A 26,856-nucleotide genomic window follows, 5' to 3' on the forward strand; every position below is an offset into this window, starting at 1 on the left:
GACACGTATAATGAACTAAGTTAGGCTAGGTATAAGTATAATATAGGAAAACTAGACATGTAATATCTATTCTAAGATAGATGTGTATCATATTACAGTCGAAGGATAGCAAATCACATGTATGGTTGAAAGGGTCCTATAGAATACAACACCATAAACCAACAAAATTATATTGAATTTATATCAGAATGATATTGAAGAAATTAAGAACAAATTGTGATGTGTGGAATTCAAAGATATAGTATATGTATTAAGTATATTGAACAGTGAACTGGAAACTGAAATCATCCAAACACACTGAAAATGTCTGAAATAAAAAATAAAAACTGAAAATAAGAATAAAAATATAAATATAAGCAAGTACTAACTACTAAGTACTAACTAAAATGTAGTGGCAGAAGCGAGAACAAAAAACATGTGGGAAACATTTAAGCCAAGGTATAATATGGAGGGGATAACACAATGGTGGAAATGAGGATAATATAATGGCAGAAGTGGGTGGATAAGTAACTTGGTGTAAAAAGTGTTGTGGTAGATACCATAGAGACAATTCCTCCAAAAGGGTGGATAGTGGAGACTCCGAAGGAGACTTATGGGAATCTGAGGTAGCCGGGTGGGAATATTGATCATATGAATGATATAAACAAATATATATGGAGCAGATAAAAGATGAAAAATGAAAAGTAAAAAATGTCACGAGAAAAGCTAAAAATAGAGAGAAGATGAAAAAATAAAAACAAAGATAAATAAATATAAAAATGAAAGTTAAACATTTATAAAAAAAAAAGTTAAAGTGGTGGGCCTTTAATATCGTGTTCACCTCTAATTCTTCATTCTGACCTTCAGATGTTAAACTATTTAGTTCATATATTCAGTAAGTCTTCTCTTGTGCGCACAGTTTCCTGAATCTTTCAACTTCTTGTAGGGTACCTGGGATTGATTGGATAGCTATTACCTTGAGTAATGAGGGATGTTTTTTGGTGGTGGGTGTCGACATGACAAGCTATGCTGAATCTAGGAGGGTCATCATTGAGGCTCCTCCTGTGTTCTCCAAATCTAGCTTAAAGCGTACTGACGTTGCGTCCAACATAGCACTTCTTGCAAGGGCAAGTTATGATGTAAATGACAGAAAGGGGATCACCGCTCCAGGTGGAAATGTGGGTCTAGAACTCTCCTCGGAAATGGAACACCAGGTGCTGGCTAAGCATATAGCAATGAGGCAAAAAGGAAGTTCTGGGCAGCCAGACAACGTCCTTTTGCTGACAAAACTCATAGGGTGGAGCCTCAGATGGTGATGTCATCACATTCGTGCCTTCCAAGACGGTGGATAAGCGTGCAAAATAGGAAGTAGAGGGAGACCAATGGTTGTATCGCAACTCTGGCTTATTGTAGCCACACTGCCAGTTTGCTGACAGATGACTCCTTTCTTGTAATGCAATACTTCTGTTTCATTAAATTTTATTATCAATGTACTACACCATGGAAGTTGTTTTTGCTTTGTGTTTGAGTACTTATAACAGCAACGGGAGTCTTGGATTTTCCACAAGGGTTTGAGGGAGACCATACTTCCCTAAGGCTGGACGAGACTGCTGTGGCAGTCATCGCTTTCTGGTAAGCAGGTTATCTATATACCGAGTGGCAATCTGGATACACTTTGTTTGTTTGAAGACTTTGTCACAATCTTCTTTCTGCAATTAATTCTGCTCATTTAGATGGACACTGATTTTTTAAGAATCTGTGCACTTGTTTCTTTGATGGGACCTTGCTTTCGTTTTTTTTTCTTTCGTTTTTTCACTTTGGTAATCTCTCACCAATTTTTTATGTCCATTTATATTCATATACGTATGATTTAATTAGAGCTGCATCTTTTGTTGGATATTTGCACTTTGAGTTTCTGTACTGGAATTTTTGAAGTCAGCAGCTTATTTGTTATTTCACTAGTTTTTAGTTTTAGAGAAGAGTCAGCCCTAGGGCTTCACACTTATATGAGGAATAAATACAAGCATTTTACTTATTCTCTCTGGAGAAGAGACACTTCAAAGGAGATATGATAGCATTATACAAACACCTTACTGGTGACTCTAGCATAGGGAAAAAACTTTTCAGCAAGAGGGAGTTTAAAAAGACACGTGACCATTCAAGGAATCTAGAAGAGAAGCAGTTTAACCTTAAACTGTATAGAGGGTTCTTTACTGTCAGAGTGGTAAGGATATGGAATTCCCTTTCACAAGCAGTGGTGTCAGCAAGGATTTTCGACAGTTTAAAAAAACAAAAAACTACTAGATGGGCATCTTAATCGCAACATACTGAGGTATGGGAATTACTATTGACATAAACTCACACACACATACCACAGGTTGAGCTGGATGGACTGGTGTCTTTATTCAACCTTACCAACTATTTAACTATGCAATATGTAACCTCAGCTCCTCTGATGACCACGATCCCTGAACAGAGAGCCATCCGCATGGAATTCACAATTCCAGAGTATTCCTGGTCTTGGTAGTGAGATGTATTGGGAGATTCAAGGACTAATATATGTCCCATACCAAAAGGATATTGAGTTTTACAGCTCTGGAATGAAACTGGGCATAGGAGACAGCAACATGGTCAGAGGCCTTTCCAAAGCTGCAAAATAATTCTCTTTTTAGTAGTTCTAAAGATACCTTTGTAGCACAAAAATCAAGGCGTGGGAAAGCAACAAAACTCTTGTAGCCCCTGGACACCATGCTGTGGACTCAATGGTCTGACTTTTGTAGTCCGGACCACTGCACCTCTTTACTCAGAATGGGACTTGCCTCTAGAACGAGTGGACTCAGAGATTCAGTTCTTCTTACAGAACTGAGGTCTAGACTTCTGCTTAGAGCCCAAGGCTTAGGAAAGGAACACTTCTTGGATCTCTAAAGTGACACCGATTCCTGATTTGTCACCTTCCATTTGCTTTCTTCTTTAGTGGTAAGAGTACTTTTAACCATAGTCAACTTCTGAGTAAAAGCACCCAAGGATAATCAAAATGTTCTTGCGCTCAAAAGGGAAACCTTTTGAATGGTTTCTTGCTTAGACGTTCTGCCAACCAACCATAGGATCTTTCTCTTATGGACAGACATGGTGACTAACTCAGAAAGATACCACAGAGTCTTCTACGGTGTTCAGGGCTCTCTGAAAATCTTCCCAAAATGTAGGTTTTCCTTGCCCGATTCCATGGAACAAAGCATTCACTTTGCCCAAACTTTAAGGGTTTGGTAAAAGCCCACCGCAGCCACTGTAGGCTGCAGAGCGGTTCTTATCACAGAGAAAAATGCCTTAAAGAGGGACCCAAATCTGTGGCATCTTTGACCACTTGTGCTGTTTATTAAATGGCAGCTGGTAGCAAAGGACTTTAAAACACACACAGGTTGTTGGCTGGCGATGGGCTTTTTGGTGGCTCGATCACTTAAAGCGACATATATTATGTTACTTAGACAATCTGATGTCCTTTTGCCTGGCCCAAGGAATAACTAATGGAGCATGAATTGTGCTCATTTAGCTCCAGGGGAGACACCAGGTGTCTAGCAGACCCTACATTTCTCATTAAGAACAACTTGTCATTACAGTATGCCATCATATAAGGAACTATTTATAGCAGTAGCGTTAAAGTGGAAGTAAACCCTCCTATCAATCTTAGCCAAGGAAGCTGCCATCCTGGCCTCTGTTTAACCACTTGCCGACCGCCGCACGCCGATGTACGTCGGCAGAATGGCACGGGCAGGCATAAGCACATACATGTACGTCCTTTGCCTCCCGCGGGTCGGGGGCCCGATCGGGCCCCCGCCCGGTGCCTGCGGCGGTCGGTTTTCGTTCGGGAGCGATCCCGGACGAGGGGACGGCCATTCATTCATGGCCACCCCCTCGCGATCGCTCCCGACGAATGGAAATCCCCGGTGACATCACTTCCTCTCCTGTAATGTAAACACAGGAGAGGAAGTGATGTATTCTCTCCTCCGTGTCGGTATTTTTCGTTCCGACACGGAGGAGAGCGGATCAGTGAGTTGCACCAACACATCCCACACACAGTAGAACATGCCAGGCACACTCACACCCCCCCTTTACCCCCCGATCACCCCCCCAATTACCCCTGCCCCCCAGTCACAGTGACACCAATGTCATTTTTTTTTTTTTTTTTTTTTTTTTTTGCATTGGTGTCATTTGTGACTGTAATAACTGTTAGGGCAGTTAGGGTTAGCCCCCTTTAGTTCTAATGTACCCCCCTAACCCCCCCAATAAAGGTTTAACCCCGTGATCACCCCCCGTCGCCAGTGTCACTAAGGCTGGGTTCACATTGCAGCGGTTTATGAGAACGAATGTGATTCGCACCGCACTGCAGTGCAAATCACATCCGATCTCTGTGCGATTCGAGTTCAGCCATTCGCCGCACCCGCTGCACCCGCCACACCCGCCGCACCCGCCGCAAATTCGCACGGGACCCTTTTTTTGGCCCGCAGCAGAATCGGATCGCATGGGTGTTCACACCATGCGATCCGAGTTTGCAGATCGCACTGCGATATGCGAACTGATCTGGGGGTGTCAGTAACATTTCACTGACACTCCCAGCAGTTCGCATAGGGCAGTGTGAACTGCCGCCGGGAGGCATGCGATGCGGGAACCCGCCGCGGATTCGCGGCGTTTCCGCATCGCTCCAGTGTGAACCCAGCCTAATAAGCGATCATTTTTCTGATCGCCGTATTAGTGTCACAGGTGACGCTAGTTAGGCAGGTAGGTATTTAGGTTCGCCGCAGCTTTTTATAGCGCTAGGGACCCCCATATACTACCGCATAAAGCCCCCTGATTGCCCCCTAGTTAACCCTTTCACCAGTGATCACCATATAACTGTTACAGGTGACGCTGGTTGGTTAGTTATTTTTTTATAGTTTCAGGGCACCCGCCATTTATTACCTAATAAAGGTTTAACCCCCTGATCACCCGGCAGGTGTCATTTGTGACTAATAACTGTTAGGGCAGTTAGGGTTAGCCCCCTTTAGTTCTAAGGTACCCCCCTAACCCCCCCAATAAAGGTTTAACCCCGTGATCACCCCCCGTCGCCAGTGTCACTAAGGCTGGGTTCACATTGCAGCGGTTTATGAGAACGGATGTGATTCGCACCGCACTGCAGTGCAAATCACATCCGATCTCTGTGCGATTCGAGTTCAGCTATACAGATAGTATGGCTGAATTCGTGTCGCACCCGCCGCACCCGCCGCAAACTCGCACGGGACCCTTTTTTTGGTCCGCAGCAGAATCGGATCGCATGGGTGTTCACACCATGCGATCCAAGTTTGCAGATCGCACTGCGATATGCGAACTGATCTGGGGGTGTCATTAACATTTCACTGACACTCCCAGCAGTTCGCATAGGGCAGTGTGAACTGCCGCCGGGAGGCATGCGATGCGGGAACCCGCCGCGCATTCGTGGCGTTCCCGCATCGCTCCAGTGTGAACCCAGCCTAATAAGCGATCGTTTTTCTGATCGCTGTATTAGTGTCACAGGTGACGCTAGTTAGGCAGGTAGGTATTTAGGTTCGCCGCAGCTTTTTATAGCGCCAGGGACCCCCATATACTACCGCATAAAGCCCCCTGATTGCCCCCTAGTTAACCCTTTCACCAGTGATCACCATATAACTGTTACAGGTGACGCTGGTTGGTTAGTTATTTTTTTATAGTTTCAGGGCACCCGCCATTTATTACCTAGTCTCACTAGTGTACCCCTAAATTTAGGGGTGTCTACTTTCTAAAATGGGGTCATTTGGGGGGGGGGGGTTTGTGCCATCTTGGCATTTTATGGCCTTCAAAACTGTAACGCCCTTAGAAAGCCTGAAGGCGGTGCTTGGTTTTTGGGGCCCCGTACGCGGCTAGGCTCCCAAAAAGTCCCACATATGTGGTATCCCCGTACTCAGGAGAAGCAGCAGAATTTATTTTGGGGTGTCATTTCACATATGCCCATGGCATGCGTGAGCAATATATCATTTAGTGACAACTTTGTGAAAAAAAAAAAAAAGTTTGTAATTTTCCCGCAACTTGTGGCAAAATATAAAATATTCCATGGACTCAACATGCCTCTCAGCAAATAGCTTGGGGTGTCTACTTTCTAAAATGGGGTCATTTGTGGGGGTTTTGTGCCATCTTGGCATTTTATGGCCTTCAAAACTGTAATAGGTAGTGAGAAGTGAACTCAAAAAATTACGCCCTTAGAAAGCCTGAAGGCGGTGCTTGGTTTTCGGGGCCCCGTACGCGGCTAGGCTCCCAAAAAGTCCCACATATGTGGTATCCCCGTACTCAGGAGAAGCAGCAGAATTTATTTTGGGGTGTCATTTCACATATGCCCATGGCATGCATGAGCAATATATCATTTAGTGACAACTTTGTGAAAAAAAAAAAAAAAAAAAAAAAGTTTGTAATTTTCCCGCAACTTGTGGCAAAATATAAAATATTCCATGGACTCAACATGCCTCTCAGCAAATAGCTTGGGGTGTCTACTTTCTAAAATGGGGTCATTTGTGGGGGTTTTGTGCCATCTTGGCATTTTATGGCCTTCAAAACTGTAATAGGTAGTGAGGCGTGAAATCAAAAATTTACGCCCTTAGAAAGCCTGAAGGCGGTGCTTGGTTTTCGGGGCCCTGTACGCGGCTAGGCTCCCAAAAAGTCCCACATATGTGGTATCCCCGTACTCAGGAGAAGCAGCAGAATTTATTTTGGGGTGTCATTTCACATACGCCCATAGCATGTGTGAGCAATATATCATTTAGTGACAACTTTGTGTAAAAAAAAAAAAAAAATTTTTTTTTTGTCATTATTCAATCGCTTGAGGCAAAAAAATAAAATATTCAATGGGCTCAACATGCCTCTTATCAATTTCCTTAGGGGGTCTACTTTCCAAAATGGGGTCATTTGGGGGGGTTTTGTACTGCCCTGTCATTTTAGCACCTCAAGAAATGAGATAGGCAGTCGTAAACTAAAAGCTGCGTAAATTCCAGAAAACGTACCTTAGTTTGTAGATGTGACAACTTTTGCGCAAACCAATAAATATACAATTATTGACTTTTTTTTTACCAAAGACATGTGGCTGAATACATTTTGGCCTAAATGTATGACTAAAATTGAGTTTATTGGATTTTTCTAATAACAAAAAGTAGAAAATATCATTTTTTTTCAAAATTTGCGGTCTTTTTACGTTTATATCGCAAAAAATAAAAATCGCAGAGGCAATCAAATACCATCAAAAGAAAGCTCTATTTGTGGGAAGAAAAGGACGCAAATTTTGTTTGGGTACAACATTGCATGACCGCGCAATTACCAGTTAACGCAGCGCAGTGCCAAAGTGTAAAAAGACCTCTGGTCATTTACCAGCAAAATGGTCCGGTCTGAAAGTGGTTAATCTTCAAATGTCAAGATGCTGCTCATGTGATCAGTTATGACACCAGTCATTAGATGGTTTGACAATTTGGTTAAGCACACAATATGGCAGTTACATTTCCGGCACATGCTTTTTTTTAAACTGTTAAATTGATGGGTTTACTTCTGCTTTAAGCATTTACAAAAAAATATATAGGATTTTTATAACAGCTTACATGTAAAATCCTTTTTTTTGGATTACATCACGGGACACAGAGTCACAGTAATAAGTGTATGGGCTATAGGACACCTTCAGGTGATAACACTGGCAAACTCTAAACAGGAAGTTCAATTCCACATATAACCCCTCCCCTTACTGGGAGTACCTCAGTTTTGTAGCAAAGCAATACACATGTAACACAGAAAGAGGGAAGGGACCTCTGTGTCCCGTGATGTACTCCAAAAAAAGGATTTTACAGGTAAGCTGTTCTAAAAATCCTTTTTTCTTTATCGTACATTACAGGACACAGAGCCACAGAAATAACCGTATGGGATGTCCTAGAACAATGCCACCTGAGGGGAGGGGACACAAACAAAAGTAGAGTGCAATGAGACCTGAGGACCTATACTGCTGCCTACAGCACACTGCGCCCAAAGGCGATAGCCTCATGCCTTCTTACATCCACCTGATAGAACCTGGTGAATGTATGAACTGAAGACCAGGTTGCGGCCTTGATTTGAGCCAAGGAGGCTGGTGATGCACTACCCACAAAGCACTAGCAGGCCTGGTGGAGTGCGCTTTGACCTAAAAAGGTGGCACCTCCTTCAAGCCATAAGCTTGAATAATTACCAGCCAAATCCATTCGGCAATAGTGAATTTTGATGCCGTCTGTCCTTTTCTAGGACCTTCAGGCAACATGAACAAAATATCTGTTTTTCGAATCTGAGTAGTCGCCTTCAAACAGATCTTGACTGCTCTCACTAAATTCAAAGAATGTAGTGACTTTCTTTCTTAGAACAGGGTTCTGGAAAAAATGAAGGTAAAACAATAACCACTTTGGCAGAAAGCTAGGATGAGGATGCAATACTACTCCATCTTTGTAAACGATTAAATATGACTCTTTACAAGAAAGAGCCGCAAACTCTTATACCCTTCTTGCAGAAAAAATGGCTACCAGAAAAACTAGTTTATTTGTCAAAAGGACCAAAGGAATATGTCATATAGGCTCAAAAGGCTGTTTCTGTAATGCCGACAAAACTAAATTCGAGCCTCAAGGGTTCAGGGGTGCACTAACCGGTGGATTAAGCTGCGTTACCCCCGGTGTTAATTTTGTTGACTAAAACATTTTAGTCGACTAAATGAATACTATTTTAGTCGACTAAAACAAAAACAATTGAGATGACTAAAATATGACTAAAACTAAAATGGCATTTTAGTTAAAAGACTACAATGGGACTAAAACTAAAATGGCATTTTAGGCAAAAGACCAAAACTAAATAAAAATTTGACTTCAAAATTAACACTGGTCTGTAATGCATACCTCAATACCTTAAATAACATATGAGAATGTTTCACTCTAGCAGTATATAATGAGTTTGGAAATTGTAGAGAAATTTTAAATAATGCATTACAATTTAATTACACCCATTCGATTTTAGATGACTAAAATGGGTTTTAGTAGACTAAAATGTACTGGAGATTTAGTCGAGTAAATATGACAAACAAAAACAAATTGCAGAAGACTAAAATGGGACTAAAATAAAAAAAATGCCATTTTAGTCCTAAGACTAAAATTAAATCGAAATTGCTGCCAAAAATTAACACTAGTTACCCCCTGTATAAAGCTTTGAATCAAAGAATGCGAAGCAAGCAGACACTGAAACAATACTGATAAGGCCGAGACCTGGCCCTTGATAGTACTCAAGACCAGTTTCATCTCTAGCCTCATTTGCAGAAAGCCAAGAATTCTACCTATGACATACTTCCTAGGATTGTAGCAAAAACACTGCATTACTATAATAGAATACTATAAAAGAATCAGCGGCTGACACTCAAAGTTAGAATAAATGTGAAACAAAAAATGTAGCGCTAAAGTGAAAAACACAATGACATATGAAATGTGAGTAAATACAAACAATCCGTGCTAAAGGAAGAAGTCTCACACTTATTGTGAGATAAAATGCTAAAAATATTGTGTGTAATATACATACGGTTGTATGTCATAAATAATACTTTCTAGGATGCCAACCCCTGCATTCATACCAACAAACATATGCTTTCCAGACTCTATAATAAATGACTCTGGAAGTTGGCTTCCTTACATTAATCAAGGTAGGTATCACTGAGCCTGAAAGCCCACGATTCCTTAGAATGTGGGTTTCAATAGCCAAACCGTTAAATTTAGCATTTGTAAAGTAGGATGGAAAACTGGTCCCTGCTATTGTAGGTCTGGACGTGGTGGCAGGGGCCATGGGGCATCTACGCATATGCATCAACCCAAGCCTAAGGCGGGAGGTTTGAAGAATAGAATCTCTGCGTCATTTGTAAAACAGAAAGCCGCTGGCAGCTCAGCTAATTCCTGGGCCTACTGTTCAGGGAACACCTTAAAGTGGTTGTAAACCCTTACAAACCACTTTGACCTACAGGTAAGCCTAGATTAAGGCTTACCTGTAGGTTCAAGAAATATCTCCTAAACCTATACGGTTTAGGAGATATTTACCTCAAGAGAGCCACCGCTGTCTACGGCGCATGCGCTGTAGACAGCGGCGCAGGCGCACTGGGTAAGCCGCAGATTGCAGCGATATGCCACGAGTGTCGGCTCCCGTGCGCGAGTGACGTCATCGCTGCTCCGGCGAATCACAGCGCCGGAGCAGCGAGACCCACAGAGACCCACCAAGAAGATGGACGATCGGAACTACAGGGGACAGCGGTGACTTCGCTGGCTCCTGTGTCAGCTAAGTGACACATAATGGACTTATGCTTTACCTTTGCAGGGAATCAAAGAGGAAGTAAACCCATCAGGGTTTACTTCCTCTTTAAGTACCTGTTTCAAATAGTCTCTCAAGGACTGACATACCCCAACTGCTGCTACTGCAGGTTGAGTCACTGAACCTGCCAAGGAGAAAATGTTTTTTAACAGCAATTTTTTTATCAGTTGGATCCCTAAGCATTTGTGCATTGTCAACCAGACAAGTCAAACTTTTATTCACAGAGGATATTGAAGCGTCAATTGCGGGTATACTCCACACCTTAGCAAAAAAATTTTAAGTGCTTATCTGGGTGATCCCACTAAGAACACAAGCTTTTCTAGTAATGAATGGACAGGAAAGGCACACAAGGCTTGCGGAGGCTTTAGTGAACCAAAACAGGAAGCGGGCTCTTTAACCAACTCCATTAAGGGTAGCTTAAATGTGGAGCGGACCATTCAGTAAGAGAATACACCAGCAATTTCTCAGCATGTAAAGATGGTGATCCTTCTCCACAGATCCTCCATTTGAGGACCCTGGGTGATAGAAGGGGACCCAATGCATTTTCTTCCACTCTGTGAAGCCACAAATCTTTCCTCTAAACCACTCATAGCTGAGGAGAAAACCTGCTCAGTTATATAGGCAGGGGCTCAAGTGTCGGAAGCAATTGCAGCCCCTGATGACTCACTCTGGCCAGCCTCCTTAGATAGGCATGGTGTTGCAATAGGCTAGGACCTGAGGGCGACCCCTTTGTGTGAGCACAAACGCAGAAGTACCACCAAAAAATGCGCCCACTGCTGAGTAATAGTCCAGCACTGCTGCTGCTATTAAGCTCAGCCTGATGCTTAAAATAAATGTGCCTGGGAATGCCAGTGTCACCTACTCGCATGCCACCTGTCCGCTCTGTGTACCACCTAGCTGTATGCACCTGAAAAAGGTGCATTTTATAACTATGCAGCCCAAGTTGTGGACGCCAAATTGCACAAACGCCGCCAAGCCCCGCCCCCTTCCTCCGACCACCCATCACGCTCCCCTCCTTCATCTATTTTAAATTAGTTTGTTGCCCACGCGAGCGGGCTCCGATCCAGACCGGAGCGCATGGAGGAAGACTGGGGGGGGAGAGCTGGCGAAGGGAACCACCGTAATGGCAGTGGGAGTGGCACGGCACACTGCTGTCTAATGCCATACTCCCTATGCCTGGAGGAAAGCTATCCAGGTGGGGGGACATTCCTAGGAGAAGAAAACCTACCTTTCCCACGATTTTGGTATATGGTTGAAAATAAAAACAAATACTGGATCCCGGGGTTTACTCTCTAAAAAGAGAAGCGTTACAGGTAAAACCTTGTTAAAGGGAGGGATTATATGGGGAATTGAACTTCCTGTTTAGGGTGTGCCAGTGTCCATCACCTGAAGGTGCCATATAACCCATACAGTTATTACTGTGGCTTTGTGTCCCGTGATGTACGATAAAGAAAAACATAAATAACCAGGTGTGCCTACATATGAACAGCTGTCACAGTGCCCCCATAAACATCTGCATCAGTGCACAAAACATCTGTCAGTGCCCCCATCATAACCTGTACCAGTGCACAAAACATGTCAGGGTCCTCGTGAATATCTCTATCAGTGCAAAATACATCTGAAATAGCGCAATAGTGTTCCACTGTGACAGGAATATTTGTCAATGTCCGCCGCTGGATGATCAACGTCTGTCAGTGTACAAGTGCATAAAAACATCTGTCAGTGTACCGTGGACTGTGTCCCACCAATAAATAAATCATTTAATGTCCCCCCCCAGTACAAAAGCAAACACACACATTGGTACTGTACGCATACATACACAGTGATCGCACCACCAAGTTATTGCTGTACCAGACCTCCTGTGTAACACTAAACGGGCAACCAATAAGGGCTTATAAAGTGTCACCTATGGAGATTTTTTAATACTGAAGTTTGGCACCATTTCACAAGCGTACGCAATTTTAAAGCATGATATGTTTGGTATCTAGGCGCAACACTATTTAAATATTTTACCAAAAATGTGGGTATTATATTGTCTCTGTGTGCATTGAAATGTATTAAAATGTATTTATGCGTTAAATGGTTTGAAAAACTGCTGCGCAAATACAGCAAGACATAAAAATTTGAAAAAGCCACCCTTCTATTCTCTAGGGCCTCTGCTACAAAAATATATATAATGTTTGGGGGTTCAAAGTAATTTTCTAGTAAAAATACAGACTTTTACTTCTAAACAAAGTGTCGTCATAAGGTCTGGTCTTAAAGTGGAAAATGGCTGAAGGTGCCCCTTGGATGTTGCGCTTCTCTATGTGGCCAGGCAGTGAAAAAGTCTTACATATGTGGCATCCCCATACTCAGGACGAGTAGCAAAATGTGTTTTGGGGTGTAGTTGCAAGTATGCCTATGCCATGTGTGAGAAATAACTTGTTACTGTGAAATTTTTATGAAAAAAATTAAAATGTATTTCTTTAAGTTCCAAAGAATTTTGGGGAAAAATTACATATTGAAAAAAACTTGCCATGCCTCTTACTAAATACCTTGGACTGTCTACTTTCCAAAAAGGGGTAATTTGGGGGTATTTGTACTGTCTTGATATGTTAGGGCCTTAAGAAATGAGATAGGCCGTCAGTACATCAGGTATGATAAATTTTCAATGGTTGGTGCTATAGCTTGTAGACTCCATCATACAGACCAAATAATACAAACAGACTTGAGTTATTTTTACAAAAGAAACATAGCAGTATACATTTTGGTAAAAATCTATGACGAAAAATTACTACTTTGCAAAATTTTATAACAGAAACTAAGAAAAAAAAAATTGTTTTTCAAAACATGTTTTTTTTTTTCGTTTATAGCCCATAAAATAAAAACCCAGTGAGAACACCCAAGAGGTGACCAGGCAAATCATAGATGGCTGATGAAAATTCCTCCCTAGACACAAAGGAACCAGAGGATTGCACAAAGCAGGGGGTCAGAACTAAGCTGACCTTTAGGGGAGTCATTACAGGACGAACTATGAAGGGGGTTCTGCCTACCTGAGAAATTTGGGAGACAACCCCATCATCCTTCTTCCCATTCTCTCTGCCTGTAAAGCATTTGAAGCCTGTAACCCAGTATAAAATTTGTGTTTACCAGTGCCATACACCTATGTGGCAAGTCTTCACCCCACCCCCCCTTTTTTTTTTTTTTTTTTTAATAGGGGTCCCAATACTCGTGGAAGTATTGGAGGTGCTGCATTGTCTTGAGGATGTACTGGAGCTGTGCCAGAACTGCACTGTGGCTGCCCACTGCTTAGTTGGCAATCACACGTGTTTCCACCACCAAGAACAACCTAAAATTGTGCCCACACTTGACATCATCAAGCACGAGCTCATGGCAGACGTGCTGATGAGTCTTCAGGGATTCAACTATCTCTAAGGGTATCACTGCCTGAACCGGTATAACACTGTGCCGGTGAGTTCACCAGATAGATCACTGCCCGCAGCCTTACAGGCCATCCCCGTTCTTACATGTGGATGCTGGGTACCATCTCTCTTGATCCCAGGGCCATAAGTGACTAATCTAGATGGGGCCTTTCACTTCACCAGCAGGGATGTGCAAAATGAACAGGCCACAAATCAAAGAACTAATGCCCTCTGAAAGAAATATTCAGTGAGAGATCATAGGCGCATCCATCATCTAAGGACACTAGTTAAAATTTGAGTCTTTGCTGACCTGGGAGGAATTATGCCGGGGTGGGGAATCCTGCCTTTTTTGGCCATGTCCATCCACCGGAAAGTTACAGTGTAACCCAAGTAGTCATAAATATGATGTACCCTGTGTCCTGTGATGTACAATTTAACCACTTAAGGACCGCTGCATGCAATTATACGTCGGCAGAATGGCACGGACGGGCACAAGCACGTACCCGCACGTGCCTGCTTTCCAGCGGGTGGGGGGTCAGATCGGACCCCCTCCCGCTGGCTGCGGCGGTCCGTTTCGCTTCAGGAGCTATCCAGGATGAGGGGATGGACGTTGGTTTCTGGCCATCCCCTCTCGATCGCTCCTGGCGAATGAGAAGCTTCCCCTGCCTGTGTAGTGTAAACACAGGCAGGAGGAAGTGATGTCACTCTCCTCAGGGCGGTCTTTTTGACCGGATGGCGAGGAGAGAAGACATAGTAAGTGTGCACCAACACTACACTGACATGTAGGTACACATAGGCACACTGTCCCCCCCTGATCCTCTCCCCTCCCAGTCACAGTGTCACTGATTGCAGTGATCATTTATTTACTGATCACTGCATTTAGTGTCAGTTGTAACTGTAAAAACTGTCAGGGCAGTTAGTGTTAGGTCCAGGGTAGCCCCCTACCCCCCAATAAAGGTTTAACCCCCTGATTGCCCCTAGAGTTAACCCTTTCACCCCCTTTTGCCAGTGTCAGTAAGCAATCGTTTTTCTGATCGCTGCATTAGTGTCACTGGTGCCGCTAGGTAGCTAGTAATTTTTTAGGTTCACCGCCAGGTTTTTATAGCATTAGGTACCCCCATATACTACCCAATAAAGGTCTTAACCCCGATTGTCCCTAGAGTTAACCCTTTCACCAGCGATCACCGCATAAGTGTCACTGGTGACCCTGGTTAATTATTTAGTTATTTAGGTTCCCCGTCAGGTTTTTATATAGCGTCAGGGATCCCCATATACTATCTAATAAAGGTTTTAACCCCCTGATTGCCCCCAGGTAACCCTTTAACCCCCTTTTGCCAGTGTCACTAAGCAATCGTTTTTCTGATCGCTGAATTTGTGTCACTGGTGCCGCTAGGTAGCTAGTTATTTTTTAGGTTCACCGCCAGGTTTTTATAGTGTTAGGTACCCCCATATACTACCTAATAAAGATTTTAACCCCCTGAGTGCCCCTAGAGTTAACCCTTTCACCAGCGATCACCGTATAAGTGTCACTGGTGACCCTGGTTAGTTATTTAGGTTCCCCGTCAGGATTTTATATAGCGTCAGGGATCCCCATATACTATCTAATAAAGGTTTTAACCCCCTAATTGCCCCCAGGTAACCCTTTCACCCCATTTTGCCAGTGTCACTAAGCAATCGTTTTTCTGATCGCTGAATTAGTGTCATTGGTGCCGCTAGGTAGCTAGTTATTTTTTAGGTTCACCGCCAGATTTTTATAGTGTTAGGTACCCCCATATAGTACCTAATAAAGATTTTAACCCCCTGATTGCCCCTAGAGTTAACCCTTTCACCAGCGATCACCGTATAAGTGTCACTGGTGACGCTGGTTAGTTAGTTTGCTTTTTATAGCATCAGGGCACCCACCATTTATTACCCAATAAAGGTTTAACCCCCTGATCACCCGGCGGGTGATATCAACTAGGTTTTGGGGTCAGATTGGGTCTGCGTAACCCCAGGCAGCGTTAGGTTAGTGCCAGTACCGCTAACACCCACACGCAAAGCATACACCTCCCGTAGTGGTATAGTATCTGAACAGATCAATATCTGATCTGATCAGATCTATACTAGCGTCCCCAGCAGTTTAGGGTGCCAAAAAAACACATTGTTAGCGGGATCAGCCCAGATACCTGCTAGCACCTGCATTTTTCCCCTTCGCCCAGCCCACCCAAGTGCAATATCGATCGATCACTGTCACAAAACACATAACTGCAGCGTTCGTAGAGTCAGGCCTGATCCCTGTGATCGTTAACAGTTTTTTTGGTAGCATTTTATATTTAAATCCTGAAGGCAGTGCTTGGTTTTCAGGGTGCCGTACGTGGCTAGACTCCCAAAAAGTCCCCCACATGTGGTATCTCCGTACTCAGGAGAAGCAGTAGACTTTATTTTGGGGTGTAATTTCACTTATGCCCATAGCATGTGTGAGCAATATATCATTTAGTGACAACTTTGTGCAAAAAAAAAAAAAGTTTGTAATATTCCCACAACTTGTGGCAAAATATAAAATATTTCATGGACTCAACATGCCTCTCAGTAAATAGCTTGGGGTGTCTACTTTCCAAAATGGGGTCATTTGGGGGGGTTTTGTGCTATTTTGGCATTTTATGGCCTTCGAAACTGTGATAGGTAGTGAGGAGTGAAATCAAAAATTTGCACCCTTAGAAATCCTGAAGGCAGTGATTGGTTTTCAGGGGTGCCGTACGCAGCTAGACTCCCAAAAAGTCCCACACATGTGGTATACCCGTACTCAGGAGAAGCAGCAGAAAATATTTTGGGGTGCAATTCCACATATAACTTGGCATGTGTGAGCAATATATAATTTAGTGACAACTTTTTGTAAACTTTTTTTTTTTTGTCATTATTCAATCACTTGGGACAAAAAAAAAAATTTCAATGGGTTCAACATGCCCCTCAGCAATTTCCTTGGGGTGTCTACTTTCCAAAATTTGGGGGGGGGGGTGTACTGCCCTGCCATTTTAGCACCTCAAGAAATGAGATAGGCAGTCATAAATTAAAAGCTGTGTAAATTCCAGAAAATGTACTCTAGTTTGTAGACGCAATAACTTTTGCACAAACCAATAAATATACGCTTATTGACATTTTTTTTTTACTAAAGACATGTGGCTGAATACATTTTGGCCTAAATATATGACTAAAATTGAGTTTATTCATTTTTTTATTATAATAAAAAGTAGAAAATATCTTTTTATTTTTCAAAATTTTCAGTCTTTTTCCTTTTATATCGTAAAAAATAAAAATTGCCGAGGCAATCAAATACCATCAAATGAAAGCTCTATTTGTGGGAAGAAAAGGACGCAAATTTCGTTTCGGTACAACATTGCATGACCGCATAATTACCAGTTAAAGCAGTGCAGTGCGAAATTGTAAAAAGACCTCTGGTCCTTAGGCTGACAATTGGTCCGGGGCTTAAGTGGTTAAAAAAAAATGAATGCATCCTGTACAAATACTTCTGACAATAAAAATTACACAATATAGGGTAGAACACATAAGGTGTTAATTTCTCACCGGTTGCTCATAATCTGTCTGAAGTCTTTATTTTTTAGCTCAGTATAAAGGTCTGATATTGCCTCAGCCCGGAACATTATTATCTCCAGACACTGGGTCTTCAGGACTCCATGAAGTTTTGGCAGCAAGAAAAGAATAATGGCCATGAACCTGTAAACAACAAGAAACGTAACTGGTCTTGTATCATACCGTGACATAGAAAGCGTATGCGTGCCGCTCAGTAAGGAGGGGGTATGTAAATGGTGCGTTCACAGCTGCTGTTAGAGTGCTGACAGGGGCTGGAGCCCATTTTGGCTCCTGCGAGAGATTGGGGAAGAAGGGGGTGGCCCCTGGAAGTCGCACATCTAAGGTATCCTAGAGCAGTGTTTCTCAACCCCAGTCCTCAAGGCACCCCAACAGGTCATGTTTTCAGGCTGTCCATTATTTTGCACAGGTGATTTGATCAGTTTCACTGCCTTAGTAATTACCACAGTCGTTTCATCTGAGGGAAATCCTGAAAACATGACCTGTTGGGGCGCCTTGGGGACTGCAATTGAGAAACACTGTCATAGAGAGATGAATGGAGTTAGCAGCCTCAGCCTGGACTCCAACCAGGCTATGCCCCAAGCTCCGGGGGGCAGAGTGGATGGCGTTGGGGGCGTGGCCTGGTTGGAGACTAGGCTGAGGTTGCCACTCCATTCATCTCCCTAGGACACCTTAGATGTGTGACTTCTAGGGACTACACCGTTCTTCCCCTTGTATCATACTGTACTAGGCTTATTTAAGTAAAAAGTCTTACCTGTCTGCGAATATGGGGAAATTCTTCACTACTTTGTTCAAACACACTACAAACTTGTCTTCTTTATTGCTGGCATGATGTTGCTTTAGTTTTTCCACCACATAGTCAAACACTGGGCCTTCTATAGTCTGAAAATAAAAAGGATTTTTTTTTATTTTTTTATTCAAGGTTTCAAAATACATGATGCAAAAATAAATAAATTGAGAAAACATTGGATATCTCTAAATATACTTTTCTAAGCAACTACAGAACACAATATCTTCTAATTTCTCAGTGTGGTATTAAATTCTCAACACAGACCGCATATAAAAATAACGTTTCTTTATCGTACATCGCATGACACAGATCCGGTTATTATAATAACTATTTGGGTTATACGCTACCTATAGATGAATGGACACTGGTAGATCAATCAGATCAAACAGGAAGTCCTCCCCTATATAAAACATCCTACACAGGAAGTACTTCGTGTTTTTTTCTAGGGTCTATAAGGTCTATAAGTCACTGATGTAATACCTGTGCTCTGGGAGCATACTTGGAGATCTGGATGGTTCTATTTAGCATTATGGACCTTATTAGGATCCATTCAAAAGAGCTGTCAGCCAAAATGGATGGTACCCAGGGTTCTTTGGACAGGAGAGAAGATTCCTTGGAGGTTTGTCTCTAATGCAGCCTTATGGTGTAGCCCGAACAATTCCTGTGGAAGTTGTGGCTGAAATCTTTATTGATCTACCTGACCTTGTGGCTTGGTATCAAGAGATTCCCAAATTTTCCACCTCTTATTAAATGATTGAACAGTACTGACTGGCATATTCAAAGCTTTGGATATCTTTTTATATTCTTTTCCATCTTTGTAAAGTTTCATTACCTTGTGACGCAGGTCTTTTGACTGTCCTTTTCTGCTCCTCATGACTTAGTATCTAGCCTTAGTGCATTCATGTGAGAACAAACAAACTCATTGACTATTTATACAAAGACACTAATTGTGATTGCCATTTTAACCTGTGTGTGCAACCTTCTGTGTCTGTACCATGGCCACACATTTCCGGGCCATTTGGGTGATTTCTGTTATCATTATGATTTTAAAAGGAGCCAAAAAATGAGGGTGCATGCTCAGCATGGAGCGGAGCGGTCGCATCTGAGGTGAGCGCCAGCTCGTAGGGCTCTCTGCCACGGACCTAGGGGCATAAAACCACTGTAATAAGCCTCAGTTCATCGGCACCAAGCCGCATGTGGTATCAGAAACATCACATTAGACGGAACGCAGCTGCAGATTTATCCAGATATCTCCCAAGCAACATTGGACAGACGCAGAAGAATGAGAGAAATCACATCTGTGCCATCTACAGCAAGAATTCGATACAGATGGGGATTCCCATTCAAACTAATTATCCCTCACAATGGCATAACATACATCACCACTATTATCCCAGGTGGTCAGGAGGTCCTGACTTAATTGGGCCTTCTTGACCCCAGAAATCTCCCATGTACTCCATCTACACCACGTCCAGCTCCTATTTGGAACACCCCTGCTTCAAAAGGCAACAGTCGTAGACCCATAAACCCGGTCAATGGAATTGAAGAAATGTTATTATTTTTTCTTTCCCTATGAAAGATAACCAGAAGATCATTTTCAATTTTTTTTTTCTTTTTACCATTTTTAAATGTGTTTGTGTATATATATATATATATATATATATATATATATATATATATATATATATATATATATATATATATATATATACACACACACACACACACACACACACTCTTTGATTTTGTCTTTACATAATTTTTTAACATTTCTTTTTTTTTCTTATATTTTACAGCCTGAAAGACCAAATTAACCAAGAAGATGAGGATATACTAACATCTACTGCTCTAAAATGGTACTACAAACCAAAACACTTCTTTTTTTTCTTTTGACACTACATTAATAGTCTCAGAACAGTAATTTAACTCCTTCCCGCCAATCGAAACGCAGATGTCCGTACTCGGCTTTAGGGGAGTATACCGGGATGATGCCCGCATCTGCAGGCATCATCCCGGTACCGTTTTTCAGAGCCGGCGATAGGCTTTCCAGCCATGACAACCTATGTTACTAAAAGCTGCTCGGCTGTTATGCCGGAGGAGCAGGAGGGGACATGGCCCCCACCCGCTGCTCTTACTGGGGCTCCCATTCAATCGGGAGCCCCGATCGAACATCCGCTGCATCTGGCGGCTAGGGAGAGACTGGCTTGAAGCCGTAAGTGGCTTCATTCCAGTCTCCTAATAGTAAACACGGAAGCGACTTTATGACGTCACTTCCCGTTTACTCGGCTGCCAATGGCGCCGGTTTTAAAAAAATATACAGTATTCAGAATCTGCAAAAATGGCGATCTGAATACTTTGAAGTGTAAAGTGGGGATCGGGGGTCTTTTAGACCCCCGATCCCTCCATAAAGAGTACCTGTCACCACCTATTACTGTCACAAGGGATGTTTACATTCCTTGTGACAGCAATAAAAGTGATCAATTTTTTTTTCGTTAAACAATTTATTAATTTTAAAATAAATAAAGTAAATAATTTTTTTTTAAAGCGCCCCCCGTCACCGTGAGCTCGCGCAGCAAAGAAAATGCATACAGAAGTCGCGCCCGCATATGTAAACGGTGTTCAAATCACACATGTGAGGTATCGCCATGATCGTCAGAGTGAGAGCAATAATTCTAGGCCTAGACCTCCTCTGTAACTCTAACCTGGTAAGCGGAAAAAATTTTTAAAGCTTCGCCTATTGAGATTTTTAGGTACTGTAGTTTGTCGTCATTCCACGAGTGCGTGCAATTATAAAGCGTGACATGTTTGGTATCTATTTACTCGGCGTAACATTATCTTTCACATTATGCAAAAAAATTGGGATAATTTTACAGTTTAGTTTTTTTTTAATTCATAAAAGTGTCCGTTTTCCCAAAAAGTTGAGTTTATTCGCTAGAGACTCTGCTAAAAAATATAATGTTTGGGGGTTCCAAGTAATTTTCTAGCACAAAAAAAAATGAGGATTTTAACTTGTAAACACCAAATGTCATAAATAGGCCTAGTCATGAATGGGTTAAATATAACTGTCTATAATCCAACACCACCATCTTCTGATCTACAAAGGTAATGCAGACTTCATTGAAAAGACTCAAAAGCTATATTTACATCTAGCTTTTTCAAACGGCTACTTTTTATAGTCTATATAACTTTATAGCCATTCCATACATAACAGTGGACTTATCTTCATCTTGTTTTTTTATGATCCCTCTTTTTCTCCCTTCCTTTTTTTTTGTTTATCTTATTAATTCTCTAAACTTAACCAATGCTTATAAAAATTCCAAGTTTTTTGGTTGTTTCATTCATATAATCTGAAAGTTAGCAGGGATAGAACATTGGTGGGGCCCATCACGTTCACCCTCTATTACTTAAATCTAGATAACATATTTTGGTCAAATTGTGTTATGCCGCGTACACACAATCGTAATTCTTGTCGGGAAAAAATATTTTTTAAAAACAGCTTACCTGTAAAATCCTTTTCTTTGATGTACATCAGGGGACACAGAACCATAGTAATTACTATGTGGGTTATATCGGTGTATCAGGTGCTGGACACTGGCACGCCCCTTAAGGCGTGAACTTCCCCCATATAACCCCTCCCCCTACTGGGAGACCTCAGTTTTGTAGGCAAGCAATCAAAGTTTATAAGGAGAAGGGAGGGACCTCTGTGTCCCCTGATCGACATCAAAGGAAAGGATTTTACAGGTAAGCGGTTTTGAAAATACTATTTTCTTTTCTTGCATCAGGGGACACAGAGCTGTAGTACTTACTAACTTACTATGTGGGATGTCCCATAGCAATGGCAACCGAAGGGGGGGGGGGGGGGGGGGGGATGCAACAAAAAAAGGAAGTCAGAGGACTTATACTGCAGCCTGCAGTACGCTGCGCCAAAAGGCAGAATCCTCCTGACCCTTAACATCGATTTGATAAAATCTGGTAAATGTATGAACTGAAGACCTGATGATGCACCACCCAGGAGGTACTAATCGCCCTGGTAGAGTGTGCCTTAATATGAAAAATAGGAATCTTCCTCTTTAAACCAAAAGCCTGCACAAGGACTTGACGAATCCACTTAGCAATAGTGGATCTAGATGCTGCCTGCCTTCTCCTAGGACCATCCGGCAGAATAAACAAAATATCTTTAACGAATTTGAGCGGTCGCTTTTAAATACACTCTGACCGCTCTTACTACATCAAGGGAATGTAGCAATCTCTCTTCCCTAGATTGAGGCTCTGGGAAGAAAGAAGGAAGAACAATATCCTGGTTTAAAGCTGAAGTAAACCCATCCTTAAAACCGTTACATTTCCAGCACGTACCGGAAATGAAACGCTCCCATTGGTTGTGCTCTCAACCAAACTGTCAAACCATCCAATGGCTGGTGTCATAAGTGATCACATGTGCAGCACCATGGTAGTTGTAGATTAAACAGAGGCAAAGATAGCAGCTTCCTTGGCTGAAAACAATAGGGGGGTTTACTTACACTTTAAGTGAAACCCTGTCACTACCTTTGGCAGGAATTCAGGATGAGGGTGTAAAACCACCTTAACCTTATGCATAATCAGATATGGCTCCTTAAAAGATAGAACCGCTAGTTCAGAAACTCTTCTAGCAGAAGAAATGGCAACCAGAAAGACTATCTTTCTGGTCACAGAACCAAGGGAATTTCCTATAAGGGGTCAAAAGGCTGCTTTTCTAAAGCTGACAGGACCAAATTCGAAGGATTTAGGGGTGTCCTGATCGGCGGACTGATCCGTGTCACCCCCTGCACAAAGCTACGCACTAAAGAGCGAGAAGCTAAAGGCCCTGAAAGAACACTGATAAGGCCGAGATCTGACCTTTGATGGTATTCAAGACCAGATTCATCTCTAATCCCATCTGTAGGAAACTCCTACTGCCATCCTTATGATCTCAGCGAACCATGGCCATGCTGGGGCCACGAGAAACACCTCCTTTTGTTCCTGCCTGATCCTGCGAAGAAGACGCGGAAGTAGCAGAACTGGAGGAAATGCATAGATCAGAGAAAACTGATCCCTTGTCCTTGACACAAAGTTGTCAACTTTGTAGTTGAATCTGAACGCGAACGCTTCCACATCTCGAATACCCCACCTCTGACATATCGCAAGAAAGATGTCGGGGTGAACAGACCACTCTCCTGGAAAATATTGTTGGCTGCTCAAGTAGTCCGCCTGCCAATTCTCTATCCCGGGAATGAAAATTGCCAATAGGCAAGGGACTTTGTGTTCTGCCCAAGAAAGAATGTGATTCACCTCTCTCTGGGCTGCATGACTCCTCGTGCCCCCCTGGTGATTGATGTAAGCCACAGCCATGGCGCTGTCAGACTGAATCCTGACAGGACAGCCCTTCAGTCTGACTGTCCAGGCTCTTAAAGGCAGGCGGATTGCCTGAATTTCAAAAATATTGATAGGCAAGGTCCTTTCCAACCTGGACCACTTTCCCTGGACAGAATCCACTTCCAGGACTGCTCCCCAGCCTAAAAGACTGGCATTCGTGGTTACTACCTTCCAGGTGGAAGGTAGAAATGTCCTTCCCTTAGGTCTCCCTATCCCAGGCCTACCCAAAAATACAAACCGGCTGATCTCCTATATTCGATTAGCTGCTAAGAGGCTTATCCCGTTATGCTGGTTGTCTGGCGCAACCCCCCCTTCCCCCGGCCTAGATTTCTCCAACTGGTGTCCGAGATACGGAGAATGGAGTACCTGATGGCCTCGGTACATTACTTGGTTCCCCAGTTTGATAAAGTCTGGGGACCCTGGGATCGGTCGGAATATGGTGCTCTCCCGTCTGTACACACTGCAGCCGCCAGTGGGTGCATCTCCTTTCTGGCTTCTGCTCTCGTCCTTCCCCCTCCCATTATACCTTGTTATGTGTTAGTCTGGGTAACCCATTCCCCCCTTTTGAGATTCTCCATTATGATCTTATGGATGTTTTGTTGCTTTGTTTCTCTCTGGCCTCCGGCCTAATGCCACACGGATGTTTTTTTTTTTTTGTCATTCATAAACTGTATGTTATTTATTTTAACTGTTATAGTTATGCAGTTCAATTCTGTGCCTGCACTTGTGGACATTAATATCTAACTTCTCTAATTAATGTTTATGTTCTTCGCTATGTTTACTTCTGCTTACCGAGTATCTCATTGCTTGATTGGATTGTACTTGCTTTGAAATTTAATAAAAATACAACTACAAAAAAAAAAAAAAAGGAAATGTCCTTCCCTTTTGAAGATTGCTTGGATTGATGGATATCAGCCACCAATTCAGGCTCTGACGTACTTCGGGAGCAAGCTGAATTGCAAAATTCAAGGCCTGAACCCTCTTGGTCCAGGCTGAAAGGAATACGCTTTGTAGCAATCTTGAATGAAACTGTGCATAAAGGACGGCCACCATCTTCCCCAACAATCTCATGCACAACCGAATGGAAGGTTTTTTATGAAGAGTAGATCATCCAAATAGGCTAGGACCATTATGCCCTGAGCCCTTAATATGGCTAAAGCAGGCCTGTGATACACCCATTGCGGCCAGAACCGGCTGCACTGCTGAACCTACTAAAGCCATCTGGTTCTTAGAAAGGTGCTCCAGGTTCTTATCCGCTGAGTCTTTCAACATGAGTGCATTATCAACCTGGACATGTGAGGTTCTTATTTACAGAGGTAATCGCAGCATCAACCGCTGGAATCCCCCATTCCTTACAGAAATCTTCTTCCATAGAATAGTTTGGCAAATATCTTAAGAGGATAAAACGGTTTATCCGGATGCTCCCACTATGTGTACATAAGCTTTCTTAGCCATGCATGGATAGGAAAGGTATCCCCAGCCGGAGGATGTTTTACTGATCCTAAATTAGAGATGGGATCATCAGAAGCCAGCGCTGCAAGTTGCAAAAAAGTTGAATGAACCAAACTAGTGAGAGTGTGTACAAGCAAACTCTCCTGCGCTAATACTCCTTCTGTGTTAGGATCCTCAGAAGAGGATAAGCCAGTATCTTCCATATCTCTAGGAAGATCTGCCTGATCCCCAACATCCTAAACCTCCAGAGGAGGATCTTGAGCACTTGATGGGGATCTACTGCGTTTAACCCCCGCTCCGAAGGGATAAAATTGCTTCAAGCCTTTTCCCGAAGCCAGCGATGGTAGAGGAACGCACTTCACGTGTAACATACTCAGGGGCTGAAGCGTCCCGAGCGACTGCAATAACAGCTTCCCCTGGTGGCTCAATCTGACCGGCCGCAACACTCTCAGAGGAGGAAGACATTCTTTTGGACAGGGTCTTAGTTTGTTGTGACCCCTTAGTACCCTTAGAGGAGTTCCTGGCCCCCTTGCCACTCGTAGCTTACAGTACAAAGCAGAGGCACTACCAGCAAAAGAATGTTACACTTGCTAGGCTATAGTACAGTACAAAGCTGCTATTACTCCTAGCTATACAGTACAATGTTGTCAACAAAAGGGGATGCCTGTGTCACCAAACCTGACCAGCAACCACTCTGCTCTGTCACTCGACCGCCAGACTGCAGCTCTTCCTGTGTAGCTTAAATTACTTCCTCCACGCGTGACGCCGTTTAGCCACTTTTGCAGCTGGCTGGCATTCGAGGGATCAAAAATCACCAATCTGGGGGCCCAGGAAGTGACCAGAACCTCCCTGCATACCAGAGGGTGTGGGCTGGCTTGAACGGAGAGGAGAGTGGAGAGTGGAGCTTCTGCTGTTTCCATCGTCAGAATGGTGAGTGCTCAATATAGCCTCCAGTGGTGACACAGACATGACAACACAATAAATTGAAGGAGAGATTCCTGAGAAAATCTCCCCTAACTTTCCTAGCAGCAGGGTTTATCAGAGATAAAAACCCAATCTTCGCCCTTCACGGTAGGCTCCGAGACCTTGAAAGGACACCTTCAGGAACAGGGGTACACTCCGGTAATCCCGCAATCCTGAACCTGCGAGAAGACCCTGCCAGTAAACATTTATTGACCTTACTACCAAAAAGTACTGGTCCCGGGGCCCAGCTCTTAAAACATTCGCAGGCAAAAACCTTGCGTCTTCGGATGACGAGGTCGGGGTACCATTCGTTTAGTCCATTATGGAGACATCAGAACGGATCCGGTCAGGATGGCTGGCTCTCATCAAAGGATTACTGCCTGTGGAGCTCAGTACAACACATCTTTACTTTTGCCCAACACCTTAGACACTGGCAAAAAAACTGAAGACTCCCAGTATATGGGGGGGGGGGGTTATATGGGGGGAAATTCACACCTTAAGGGGCGTGCCAGTGTCCAGCACCCTATATCTTGATATAACCCACATAGGAAGTACTACGGTTCTGTGTTCCCTGATGTAAGAAAAGAAAGCTATGATTGTTTATCCGATGAAATTCCGCTCAAACTAATCTTGAATACACACAATCACAACAAATTCCAGCCGCCAAGAATGCGGTGATGTACAACACGTACAACGGGACTATAAAAAGGAGGTTCAATAGCCACTGCGCCACCCTTTGGGCTCCTTATGCTAATCTCGTGTTTATCTTGTGTTTGAATCTGAAAAGCGTGAATTGTCTCTCAACAAACCTCTACTGCTGTTCAGTTTGTGCTTGTGGGTTTGTATCTGGCGTTCAGTGCATGCAGTCAGTTCGTATCTGTTTTTCAATGCGTTCTTGTCCGCTCATTACTGATTTTCAGCACG

General features: G+C 43.0%; 1 protein-coding gene across 5 annotated transcripts in view; it reads right to left on the reverse strand.

The window, feature by feature from the left end:
* Positions 1-26,856, reverse strand: part of PRKDC (protein kinase, DNA-activated, catalytic subunit) — a 794,135-nt gene that overhangs the window by 359,361 nt on the left and 407,918 nt on the right. For all 5 annotated transcript variants that reach the window (XR_013277654.1, XR_013277655.1, XM_077492661.1 and 2 more), the window contains exons 53-54: positions 18,094-18,221; positions 17,316-17,465 (exon numbers count right to left, since the gene is read on the reverse strand). Coding sequence is in view for 3 of the 5 variants with exons in the window: in XM_077492661.1 (XP_077348787.1) it covers positions 17,316-17,465; positions 18,094-18,221 (278 nt within the window). In the remaining 2 variants the exon portion in view is untranslated. The remainder of the gene's footprint in view (positions 1-17,315; positions 17,466-18,093; positions 18,222-26,856) is intronic.

Source organism: Lithobates pipiens, unplaced genomic scaffold (assembly GCF_037356315.1).
Source record: "Lithobates pipiens isolate NorthernLeopardFrog02 unplaced genomic scaffold, aLitPip1_a1.2 Scaffold_19, whole genome shotgun sequence".
Taxonomy (NCBI): Eukaryota; Metazoa; Chordata; class Amphibia; order Anura; family Ranidae; genus Lithobates; species Lithobates pipiens.